At 34.5% G+C, this 13,114-nt stretch overlaps 1 protein-coding gene across 5 annotated transcripts in view; it reads right to left on the bottom strand.

Moving 5' to 3' along the window:
* Positions 1 to 13,114, bottom strand: part of Diaph2 (diaphanous related formin 2) — a 629,631-nt gene that overhangs the window by 151,230 nt on the left and 465,287 nt on the right. For all 5 annotated transcript variants that reach the window (XM_076918875.1, XM_034485231.2, XM_034485232.2 and 2 more), the window contains one exon: positions 10,232 to 10,367. In XM_076918875.1, coding sequence (XP_076774990.1) covers positions 10,232 to 10,367 — 136 coding nt within the window. The remainder of the gene's footprint in view (positions 1 to 10,231; positions 10,368 to 13,114) is intronic.

The following is a 13,114-nucleotide window of genomic DNA, read 5'->3' as shown; positions in this document are numbered from 1 at the left end:
GGCTAGCCTCCAACTCAGAGATCCAACTCCTTTTGCCTCCTAAGTACTGGATTTAAAGGTATGTGCTACTACATCAGGCTAGTTTCTACATTCTTCAATTGTGCTATTCATCATGGAAGTTCAGAGTGCCCAATATTTTTTCATAAGGCTATACTTCTTATATATAAGTGTTTACTTTACTTTTCTCGGGTGTCCAAATAAGAGACAGGATGAAGATAGCTAGGCTGGAAATTTCAAAGGCAGCCCCTTCTACTACTATTTCCAAAAGCTAGGAAAGACATATTCCTCTGGGGCTTTCATTTATTGTTATGGTTACTCAAGTGAAAATGGATATTTCCAACATGCTTTAGTCACAGGAGCTTAGAGGATTACTTAAACGTACAGGCTCCATGTACTGTGGGCAGATGGACTGTGGTTCCATTTAAAAATTAATACAACTGTGGTTCATTTTTAAAGGCATCTCTACACTCCCAGTGTCAATTTCCCCTTAAAATAGAATCATATAGCCCTTAAAGCACAGCTATATTGACTAAGAACAAAGAAAAAGAGATGCAAAGAACAGTATACCAAGATCTAATAACATAATGGATTCTGCTCACAATGGAAAGAGGTCTGCCTTGAAACCAGTTGCTTCAAATAAGCAAAGCATGTTTTTAAAACACTAGGGAAGAAACAGGGGAAGCGGTTTCATATACCATACCTCAGTTCAGTAGAAAGAGGTCGGTTAAGTACTATGTCCTGAGACATACACCTTTCATTTTCAATTGTTTTCAAATAAAAAGAGAGAAATTCCCTTTTCAAGTTGAATTGTTTAAATGCACCTACAGCTACTCCTGTCTAGCAAAGGCTAGGCAAGCTCTCCCTACTGATGCATTTCAAAAAAGGTTCAATTGGCAAACGAAAGCAAGTGCAAAGGGTTTTTGACAAAAGAGGACTAGAGGGACCACATTTTCCTTTCACAGAAATACTGTTCTAGAAAATCAGACAAGGTAGCAAGTCAACCAAGAATGTATAAGATACTGGCGAAAGGAACAAGGAATATGAACATTTTCAAACCTGCAGCTGCATAGGATTTTTACCTTAAATATTCAGGTAAGGATCATGTTATAATAATAATGGGCTAGACAGTCAAACAAAGTCACATGTTTTACCTTACACCTCATAGCACAGCCTTATCCAGCATTTTTTGAAAATGTAATTGTCTTAATCCACATAAGCACATAAATCTGAAATAAACTCCCTGGATCCTGTCTAATCATCAACATGGCTTATTTTAGACCTACAAGTATCCAGGGGTCAGGAAACAGAACAGACTAAATAAAATTCAGCAGTTCTGAAATAACTACTCTGATAAAGAGAGGGTCATTTTTAAAGCAATGTACAGTTAAAGTAGATTTCAGAACTGGTTCTAACAAATAAACATATTCTATCATCCATAATAAATTACACATTTAAAAGGATAATTATTTTTCAATTCTCAAATGAATTATATTATCTTCTTCTACGCTTTTTACTAAGTAGCACTGAAACCTACAACTTATTAAGATGACAGGCAGTCAGTTATTCTAAGTTTAGGTTTTAATGTTTTTTCTAATATCATTATAACAAAGGCATAACTACTTTATAAAACTATAACATATTTTTATTTGCATAATATCCCTCTAACTAGTTAATATGTTTTTTACTTTATTGTGAAAGGAATGACTGGTGACTAAATATTGGCCATTTTTAAAGAAGAGAAAACTTTTAGCATAAATATATACTATATATGTGAAAAGACATTAAATTTACATATTAAATAATCTATAAAGTCTATGGGGATATATACATCAATATACATTTAGGCCCACATGCCTCGGTCATTACTTCTTATAGCAGAGATGTACAGAGGATGCCTGGCAGTTAATAACTCTTCCACTGGGATAATGGTTCTGATTTTTAAGACAATGACTATGATTGGGGTGCAGGACTATGCTCAGTATGCTCTGGGAGCTCAATAAAAACTTGTGGAATTAAATTAAAGAAAATACTGAAAAGTTTTCATCTGGAATAATCCTTTTGAATATTTAATAAATCAATACATTTTGTCCTTTCTGAAGACCAAGGCCTCAAAGTCACAGTTTGGGTGGAACAAATGTGTGTGTGTTTTAAAGCATTATTAGAGACTCGAATGGGTTCAGCGCAGTTGGCTGGTTCTCTGAATCTGTTAGGTGTAATTACTGACATGAATCCAAATGCATTCGACTGAGAAGAGAGCCAAATTAACCACAATGTAGGTATATAATAGCTGTTATTATTCATTTGATACTTTTCTACATTAAGAATGAAAATATTAAGATATGGAGCCAACATATATCTCTAATAAATGATTAGGCCACCTACAACACGTTTTGGCCATTTTTTATGTAGTAAATTTTATTGTTTTTCTCCACCTGCAACAATATTCTTAGTTTTCTTCCTAGTAAAGACACATAAGACATACATAGCAACACACATACACTGTAAAGAAAAGCCAAATTTGTAATTGCCAACTTAACGCATCTCCTACACAGGACTGATGAAGTCTTGCTAAATGCTCAGCACATGGAAGACAGCTCTTACAGTTTTTATGAATCTGAGATTCTGCATTTAGAATGTAAGAAAGCTTAATGAGACCTAAGTAAATTACCTATCTTGTTTCACATATTTATTTTTGTCTTCCCATTTAAAAGAATATTTTTAGTAGATGTAGAAACTTGTTTCCTACTGGAGCTGAGAGAATGAGAGTTTAGTGCTTCTTTCTACTGAACTGATACCATGGATGCAATTACTGTGGGATGAGGTCAGAAAAAAAATAATCACAAATGATAAGGGGCTAAAATGTACTATTGGAAGAAATTCTTAGAACCTTATAATCAAGATTATGTTCTGGAGGTAGTTTAGATTAAGTATACATACTCTCATATACTTATGTGATCACTAATATTCTTAACAATGCCTTACTAGAGATCCCAGTTACCTATCATTAAGTGCATCTCATGCATTATTTGTCCCAAATTACATTTGACTAGGATATAGTATACATTTTTACTTGTGTAAATCATCAAGGCAAAAATCCTATCAGAGGAAAGGAGATCTGGGGACTGAGATGAGGACTGTGTACTGATAAGAGTTTAGACAGACAATGCATGATAAAGACTCGAGTGTACATGACTTTGTGTAAGTCATAACCAGATGAATCAAAACATCTCGAATTCTAGGCCAGCCATTTAAGTGTTGTCAATAACCACCTTCATATAGTCATGGAAACTAATTTTATTATTCATTTATTATTAAATATTTATTTAATGTCAACTGTATTCTAGACCAGTGCTCAGATATTTGTATAGGTCCTGTTATTTACTTCACATGAAAATCCCATGAAATAGATGTCATTATTTTCACTGTCTTTTAGAAGAGGAAGCTGAGGATCAGTAAGGTTAGGTGAATTCTCAAGGATACACTGCATATGGAACATTCAGGTTTGTTTGGCCTCAATAATAGGGAAGTAAACTCATTTCAATTGCGGGTTAAGTCAATGATGAGACATCTGCCTGAAATCACATGCCATAAAGAGGTTAATCACCAGATTATTAGTGATTGCTACAGTGAGAATAACTTTTTGCATTTCAACATGTTAACAGTGTTTGAATTTACAATAAAAAACTTGTTTATCAAATGAATGATAGCAACATGGCATGCATGATGCTGTCTTAAAATGGACCCTAAACTTTTTCATTAAAAAATACAGTCTAATGCCAAGGAAATGGCTTAGTAGGTAAGAATGTTTCCTGTATAAGCATGAGGAACAGAGATAAAATCATATGCACCCACATGTGGCATCAATAGGAGAGGAGTCCCTTAGTCCTGTGAAGTCTTGATGCACCAGTGTAGGAGGTGAGGCAGGAGTGGGTGGGTGGCTGCGGGAGCACCCTCATAGAAGCAGGTGGAGGAGGGATGGGATAGGGGGATTGTGGAGGGGAAACAAGGAAAAAGGATAGCATTTGAAATATAAATAAATAAAATATTCAATAAAAAAAAGAAAATGAAAAAGCCAGGCATGGCTGGCATGCAACTGTAACCGCTATGCTGTGTAATGGGGAGAAAGTACAATTGCGGGGGTGGGGGCTGATGGCTGCAAATGTAGCTCCAGATTTAGGATTCCTTGTCTTAAGGGAAGAAGATGGAGGGTGATAGCAGGACAGTCAACATTCTCCACTGGAGTCCACCTGCTCATGGAGGTACTCATGGTATACATAGCTTACTGTGCTAAAAACTCCAATGACCTGTGCAAAATTTACTGTGTTGAATAATTTTGAGAAAGCAACCCCAAGTATCCATTGAAAAATTCAAATCCTAGAGAACAAAGAGAAAACACTCTGACTTTGAACAAATATAGATTTCCTTACATGTTTGGTAATATAGGGAACAAAGTAGTTTTAATAAGTAGGGCATCGTCCAGATTTTCATCATGTCTTCATAAAGAAGGTTTTACCAAGTATATGAACTTTCACTGCATTAACATCTATGAAGCATTCATTAGCATGTGTAAAATATGGAAAGATGGTGGTATGTATTACTTCAGTAATTTATATTATCAGAGATGCTTAAACACTACTTGAATCAGTTCCATCATTTGTGGTATTTTGCATCTATAATTTGTGTTATTATCATTTAAGATGTGGACTATGACAGCAGGAAACAGTATTAATTTATCCTCATTTAAGAAAAATGTATGATAAAATGTTTTATTTACTTGGATGATATTTTTGTTTTCTTAGTTAAGTAACTCTTTCTAGTTCAGGCTACCTTAAAGTTGAGATCTTCCTTGCCTCTGCCTCACAAGTGCTATGATTACAGGTGTGTAACACCTTGCCCAAGTCAAGATGTAATTAACTTGAATCTTATAAATAGATTCTATCAACTGTTTTTTCTAGAAATTACAACTTTGTTAAGTATAGTTGAAGTTTATTATGAAAAAGGTTTCATAAAAATCTAAGAGCAGGTGTTTAGAGAGGGGGATGGAGATGGACAAGAAAGAGAAGTACTGTAGAGATAATATCTTATGTCTATATGAATATGGTACTTGTCAATAACAAATCTCATTCCTGCCTATGGCTTAGGCAGGAAATAGAAGGTGGGACATCTAGGAGACAGAGTGAATGAATCCTGGGATAGAGCCAGAGAGAAAGATAAACCTGGGAAGACAAGAGGGAATGGACACATGGTACCTGAGCACAGGTAACCAGCCACATGGAAAATATAGATTAAAATAAATAGGTTATCTTAGATTCTAGTAAGAGAAGAGCCTAGTAATTTGGCCAGTGTATTTGTAAATATATTTTGAGTGAGTCTTATTTCTGGGATCATGGGGTTGGAAGGAAGAATGGGCCCCAACATCTACAGAGGACAGTAGTCCATGATCTAGGTTAGGACAGACTTCCTAGAGAGTGTGTCTGTGTATAGCATTAACATGCTAAGGTATATGCATCAAAACTTGCTATTCTATTCTATAAAGACTGATTTATCCTCATTCTTTATCATTGTACTAGAAGAAACAGATAATTATAATTTCCATATGATATAATATAAGGAATAACAAAACCATTCCTGATTAAATAATATTTGATCAGAATCACAGCTGTAGTTTGCAATTTAAAAACATCATTTTTTATGTATTCTTTTTCTATTGCTTTATGCAAGTCATTGCAGGTAATTTGCTGACTTCCATAAGCATGAAAAGAAATAGATTTATTTACAAATATTTGGTAAGCTTTCTTTCTCTCTCCACATAACTAATTAATGGTTTTAATGGTTCCTAAGTTAATTATCATCTATATCAACATAAGCACAGGTTGGAGAATGTAGATTATTCTCCGCACTTTATGTAGTTCGTATACTGTGCACACACATTTTCGAGCACATTTATTGATTTAGCATAATTTTTGCTGCATGTAAATTAGCTTTCTCCATTTTACATTCAAATAAATACTATATTACTGTGCATGCTCTAATTATGATTATTTGGGAAATGGTGCAATAAATGTTAGTTGGATGAATGAAATAACCTAATATACTAAAAGACGTCAATATATAATTATGTATTGGTAAAACTATGCAGCTCTGAAAAAATAAGCCTCTTGCTCTTTGGTACATCTGTGACTTGCAACTCACACTGTCTCTCTTCATTCCTTCATGAAATTTTTCCTTCCTGCTAGTACTGCCTTAAACCACCACTGGTTTAAAAGTCTTTGAAGAAAGAATCAGCTGCTAGCTAACTCCTTTTTCTTCACCTTTCACTGTTCTTTCCCAGCTATGTCCTTCTAGTAGTCACCTCTTCTTTCTTGTGCTTCAGGTTTACTACCTCAGCAATCCTTAAAAGAATTCCTTCAATAACCTGGGCTCTCCTCTCTCATCATGCCATACCTCTTGTGACTCACTTCCAAGGACTTTCGTACATTGGCTCTACCTTCTCTTTCCCCTAGTTCTCAAAACCCAACTTTTTCCCTAACTATGGTAATAGCAGAAAATATCCATTTAGCATGATAGCACTAGAGACTGAGAATATGTCAAGACATCATTATGTATTAGGTGTGTATGCTCAAGTACAAATAGTCCCCACCTCCTAGTTAGTACTCACAATAAAAAATTACTGATTTTTTTCGTATTATATTCATATTGTATATGAAGAAAGTCAAACACAGAAAGCCTCAATATACCGACGAAGATTATAGCCTAGAAATGATGGAGGCAGGACATGAATTTAGGAATTCATGCTCTTCACTTTGCTGTATGTTCCCATGGTCCATTAAACATAGCTTACCAGAGGCCTGTTACCAGATGTGCTGATATGTAACTCTGCTGATGTTATTTAGCAAAATTTGACCCAGTTTTCAAGGAGTAGCTCAACTAATATGCACAGAAACTACTCTTAGCCTTCTCCATGAAAAGTTGACATTTTGCCAAACTAAATTGATTTTTCCCTTTGGATAGGCCTACAAAGCAAATAATCTCTATCATGTAGTGGCACACAATTTACTAGTTGCTGCTTCAGCTTTATTAAATCTCTTTGATAAAACTGAAAATGTCTTGAAGGTGAGAACGATTTCTTGAGCATTTTCCGTATTCTTCAATGAGTATTGAATGACTCATAGGTATCAAGAGAGTTACTATACTTAATTATCTCCTTTAATCTACACAAGATAAATGTCACTGCCCTATATTACAGCTGAACGACCTGAAGCATGAATGGAAACAGGAAAAAGACCAGTGCATAAACCTAGGTGGTGGAGCAAAAATGAACTCCTTCTTTAACACAGCAATTGCTTTTTAACCATACTCACAAAATGGGGCCTCTTTAGCATAAAATACCTATTTTCTCATTTAAAATAAAATATGGTTTAAAATAAAAATATGGTTTCCTGTTATCACTTTTGCCTTCTGATCCATAGTTTTCTAAAAACTGAGAGTTGATCCATGACATTTTAATGGCTTTATCTTGAATATTAGCATTTATTTGTTTGGCTTTTGTTATATCTTTATTTCTAAACTCAGTTGATTATGTCTAGATTTCAGATATAATCTTTTGTATTATAAATATTCTGTTAATTTTGTACAATTAAATCAGAATATGTTTCTCTATCATAAGTGTATATAATTTTGCCAGGCAGACAATTATGTTTCATTATTGTTATCTAGTAGTTTTATGAGTTCATGGAAGGTTTTTCTATAATAGTTTGTCATTTTCTTAAGTTGATACAAACTAGAAACTGTTAACAAGAACATGTAGTTTTAGTTAAATTTTAAAAGATTTTTAGTTATTATTAATTTTGTGGTACTGGAAATAGAACATGGGCCTTGCATGTGAGAGACAAGGATTTGGCTATATCACCTGTTCCTCAGTTATTATTTTAACTATATATATTTACAGGGCACAGTGTGATAATTATACACATATATGCAATCCCCAATGATCAAATCAGAGTAATTAGCATAAGCAATTTTACCATTTTGGATTAATGGATAAATTTATACATATTTATATGGATGTTCATCTTGAACTGCTAGCCTCCAGAAGTATGAGATAATACATATGTTGTTTTAATCTACCAGTTTACACCATTTCTAGTAATCTTTACTACTTTACTCTTCAAACAACACCCTGTACATGTAGTTAAGACTTCCTTCCTGGGTTTCATTCTTCGTAAAGAATTTCCTTAAAGATACCCTTAAGATTTTCTTTCCAAGGAATTGAAAACCAAACACGTTCAAGTGATATTATCTATTGTAATTCTCAAAACAAATGAACTTTCCTTCTCTGTGAATGAATATATTCCCTTCTACAGAGCACTCACTCTCAATTCCTACATAGAAGCAATCACCAGTTGCCAACTCAACTTTTTGACACTCTTCTTGTGATGTTTAATTTTATATGTCAAATTGACTGAGCAATATTGCCCAGAAATTTGGTCAAATATTATCCTTGTTTCTGTGAGGCTACTTTTGGAAGATGCTACCTTTCAAATTGATAGACTTGAATAAATCAGATTGCATTTTCTTTTACTCACCCATCAGCTGAAGATCCTACTAATACACAAAGACTAATTTTACTCAAGCAGGAGGAAAAGCAGACTCAGACGTGGCTGTCCCCTGGGTTCTAGCCTGTGGACCTTCCTTGTAAATTATGGACTTGACAGTTTCGATAAGCACATGGACTAATACCTTAAAATAAGTCTGTTTTGGAACATAGACAATACTACAGAACAGCTGCTATTAATGTTGATTGATAGACACAAGGATAAATGTAAAAATTCTGGAGTTACACAACTTCTATCTTATCTCGCTGCTAATAATATCTGTTTGTGTACCCTATTTGCCAAATTCCTTAAATTGTATGACCTTCAGCTTCGTTTCCAAATAATGAGATAATTAGAGTACTCACTGCATAGAGATAAAAAGAATTGATTTGATGCTTGTCTTAGAATGTAGTAAATCTTAGAATGGTGCTTGTTATCTGCTCAATATTATAAAAGTGCTTGAAATTTTTATTATTGCTAAATATGGCAGGAAGTATTCCAATATCAAGCATACTACTTTGTATCTTGATCAGATTTGGGTTTGCTTGAGTTTTAATTTGACCCTCTGGATCTCTTAGTGTTAAAGAGAGGAGAAAGGCTATGTCTTTTCTCCCTGCTGTGAAAGTTACTTAAAAACTGCCATGCCTTCCATTCTCATCCTCTCAGTGCAGACACCTGAATACTAATCACTTTTTCTTCTTTCCATCTGTCCCCTCATCATCCTCATTTGTTTTGAGATAAAGTATAATTCATTCTATAACTCAGTGTGGCCTTACCTTTGTGATCTCCCTGTTTCTACTTCCTTAGTGTTGTCAATATAGATATACACAAACATTCTGAGTATTTTGGACTCTCTTCTTCAACATCTAACAAAAAGAAAAATCTACCTCTTGTTAGCTGAGAGAACATTTAGTGGATATTACTGTGAATGCACCTGTACTGCCTACTTAGCTGAGTAAGATGCTCGGCAGTCCTTGTTTTCCCAACTGGTAATAGTGCTGTCAATATCTATCAGGACTTGGAATGTTCAAGTCCCCAAGGAGGATTGTTGTTACAGCACTGACAATAGATATAAGCCAACAAAGTGAAATTCAGGTCTGACCCTCCTACCCCAGACCAGTTTTTCACTTCTCATCTCACTCTCTTCTTCCTCCATGATGGCCTTCTCTAGAACATACTATCATAACAAATAAAAATAACATGTCAACCATACAAAAGCTCATACTGATTACCCATAATTTACAGTGTTCAGTGCAGAATGATCAGAAATACAAATAGCTACATAAGCAAAATATAACCAGAAAAAAGAATACCATGAGTTTTCTACCAGGAATAAAATCAGTTTATAATTAAACAAATTTAAAAAATTAAATCACTTTATACTTTACCCATCATTATAAATTTCAATTGCTGTAATAGGTCAGACTAAAGATAGAACCTATGGTAATGTCCATGCTAAGTAAATGCTCCTCCACTCAGCAATATGCCCAGGGACCTTTATCAATATATTATAATACATGTTAATTCTAAGATAGAGTGTAACTAAGCTGTACCAAATGGTCTAGACATGGAAAACTTTGTGGCTCACAGGCCTACATGGCTACACCATATGCAAAGCATTGGAAATGGTTTTGTACCTTTGTTCATATCAATGAGCTGCTTCTTCTTCTTCTGGCGTTCCAGCTTCTCCTGCTCAGCTTTCTCTTTTGCAAGCTTTGCCCTCCTGCTCTTCTCTTCTATTTCCTTTCTCTTGTGATTTTCTTTCAGTGCTTCCTAATGACAAAAGTAAAATTTAAAAAATTATGTTTTTTTCCTACACACCATATAGTGGAGAAGGTGTACACTTTAAAAACTTCTACAATTTAGCCGAGACAGGAAATTTTCATAGCAGCCTCAGAGTATGGACATATACTGTTTGTTGACAGAGTCAAATAATTACACTGAAGACATCACTTCTGAAAAAAAAATATTTGAAATAATCTTTTCAGTTCTAATTACGTGTTGTGGCAGGAAAACAGGGTTATTTATGTTATAGGTATAACAATGCAAATACTTGCTTTATTGTTAAAATATGAGCTACTCGATATACAAGCAAACTAAGTATTTGATCACTTATTGAATATTTTCCTGTTATCTGAAAAATGAGTTTAAAAAACTCTACCTCATAGAATATTTGTGAAGAGAAATGAGTTGTGCACTTGAAGTGCTTCCAGCAGAACCTAATACATTATAATCAAGGTAGTTTCGTCTATAATGTGGAGATGGTTGTGTTGCTGGAGGAATGATTACATCTAATGATTCAGGACGTGAAACAATCACCTGCAAGTTTGAGAGCTTTTTATATGCTGAAATTGTTGGAAATGATGAAATAGATTTCCAGCTCTTTGATATTTATGGAATTCCAGTGAATCCTGTACACGATAGCTGAGAAACTTGAAGCAAAGTGATCAGATGAAATAACATCAGCCTCTTTGGAGATCAGAGAAGTCACTATTTTAAAGACACATCAACTACCAGTTCATTTCTTCGCGCTCTGTTTCCCCTGATTATGATTGATGGATCTACTACATAGCATGTGCATAAACTTTCCCTAAAACTATAAAAAATAAGAAGATAAAGAAAACCCCAAGAATAAGCATACATTTACAAGATGGTGTGTGTGTGTGTGTGTGTGTGTGTGTGTGTGTGTGTGTGTGTGTTGAGAGTCTCAGTCTATACCGAAATATTTTTTTTCTTCATGTTAAAGGGCACAATAGTGCAACATCCTCCTGGAAAAGCTTCTAAACAAATTTACTGGCTTGAAAGATTGGTTTCCTCCTATAAAATATAACTGATTTTACATCTGTGACATCTACTACCCTGGTTAGGCAAAATACTCCTCACATTAGGCTATCAGCACACAACTATCTAGATATTTTAGATAGATTCAAGGATTTCTACTACTATCATTTTGGACAGATTGATGATGATGATGATGTTGTTATAGGGGTTGGCCTATGCATTGGAGAGTGTTTGATGGCATTTTTTGCCTCCAGCCACTAGATGCAATTAGCATCTCTTACAATGTGGCAACTAAATAAGTCTCTTGAGCCTACCAAATGTCACTTGAAGGGCAAACATATCCAGATTGAGGTTTCAGAAAGGAAATTCTGAAAACAAGTGACCATGGAGAATTAAGCCTTAGATGGGCACACATAAAACCTCTTCCAATACAGAAAGAATATCTTTATGGAATTATCAGAATGGGAGAAAGAAAGAACTTAAATGCTGGAAGATATGAAGAAGGGTTGTCTTATGGGTTTCAGGGGTGCTGCCCACTAGTGGGTTACTCAGATACCAGTGAACAGCTTTACTTTCATCCCCTCACAAGCAGCCCTGCTTAATCCCAATGTGTGGTGAGGCAAAAACAAAGTAAAAGAAAATAAAAAAAAATGTAAGAGGGTCTTGGTGAGAGGTAGGTGGAGGCTGGTGAGGATAAGGAGGCTGAGAAAAGACAGAGGGATTAACATGACTAGGATATATTAAAATCATGTATGAAATTATGAAAAGATGAATAATAATTAAAAAACACACAGTGCTGACTTTGAATGAGGTTGCCATTTCTAAATGTGGAAACTTCTAAATGATTTTAATGTATTTATTTACCTGGGGTTAGGCATTTATATAATGTGAAAGGTATGTAGACAATCCTTGTCTTTTCATTCCATGTTTAGTGTTTATTTTATTCTTAAAGGATGAGGGAGAAGACAATGTCAATGTGGCACCAAGAGCACAGGAAACATTAAAAATAAATTAGCACTTCATCAAACAAAAAAAAACCATTCATCAAATGACACTGTTGGTATAGTGCTAGATCTTCTTGCTGGGCACAAGGTTCATAAAAGTAATTAGTAATTAATTAATAAGAAAACAACACAACAAAGAATAAAGAGAAGACCTGAGAATGGGAGAAAATGTCTGAAAACAACATATCTGATAACAATATTAAAGCAATGAAGGAAAAAATAAAACCCAAAAAAAGATGGTAAAAGATTTTAGGATCTGTCAAGTTATACCACAGTACAAATGAATATATAAAAATACATATTTGATAAAGTCCAGAAAGTATAAGTTGGCTTTTAAAAAAGAAGATAACAATATAAAAAGACATTATATATTTTGGCCCCAAGATGGAGAAGTTGTATGATTTCTGGTAAGTTACATGAAAGGAGGTAAGCAGCAGAAGAGAGGAAGCAGGTTGACATTTGTGTATATGGTTGTTGTTATTTTTAATATTATTTTATTATTGGCCCAATATTTCATGTGCTAAACAGTCACCAAAATCCAGGTGAACTCTGATATTGTCATTCTAATGTGCTATTACAATTGAAGACTACTATTGTGAGTGTGCTTCATAACAAACTTACTAACATGGAGAAATAGCCAGGTAACTTTTGTCATTCTTCTTGTAACTCCTTCTTTCCTTCTTTCCTTCCTCTTTAGTGTATTTCTGTGTGCACACACATGTGCAAGAAAGACAG

The sequence above is a fragment of the Arvicanthis niloticus genome, chromosome X, assembly GCF_011762505.2.
Source record: "Arvicanthis niloticus isolate mArvNil1 chromosome X, mArvNil1.pat.X, whole genome shotgun sequence".
In the NCBI taxonomy this organism is placed as follows: Eukaryota; Metazoa; Chordata; class Mammalia; order Rodentia; family Muridae; genus Arvicanthis; species Arvicanthis niloticus.
Note: the sequence above shows the minus strand (reverse complement) of the source record. Positions and strands in the feature narration are given on the sequence as shown.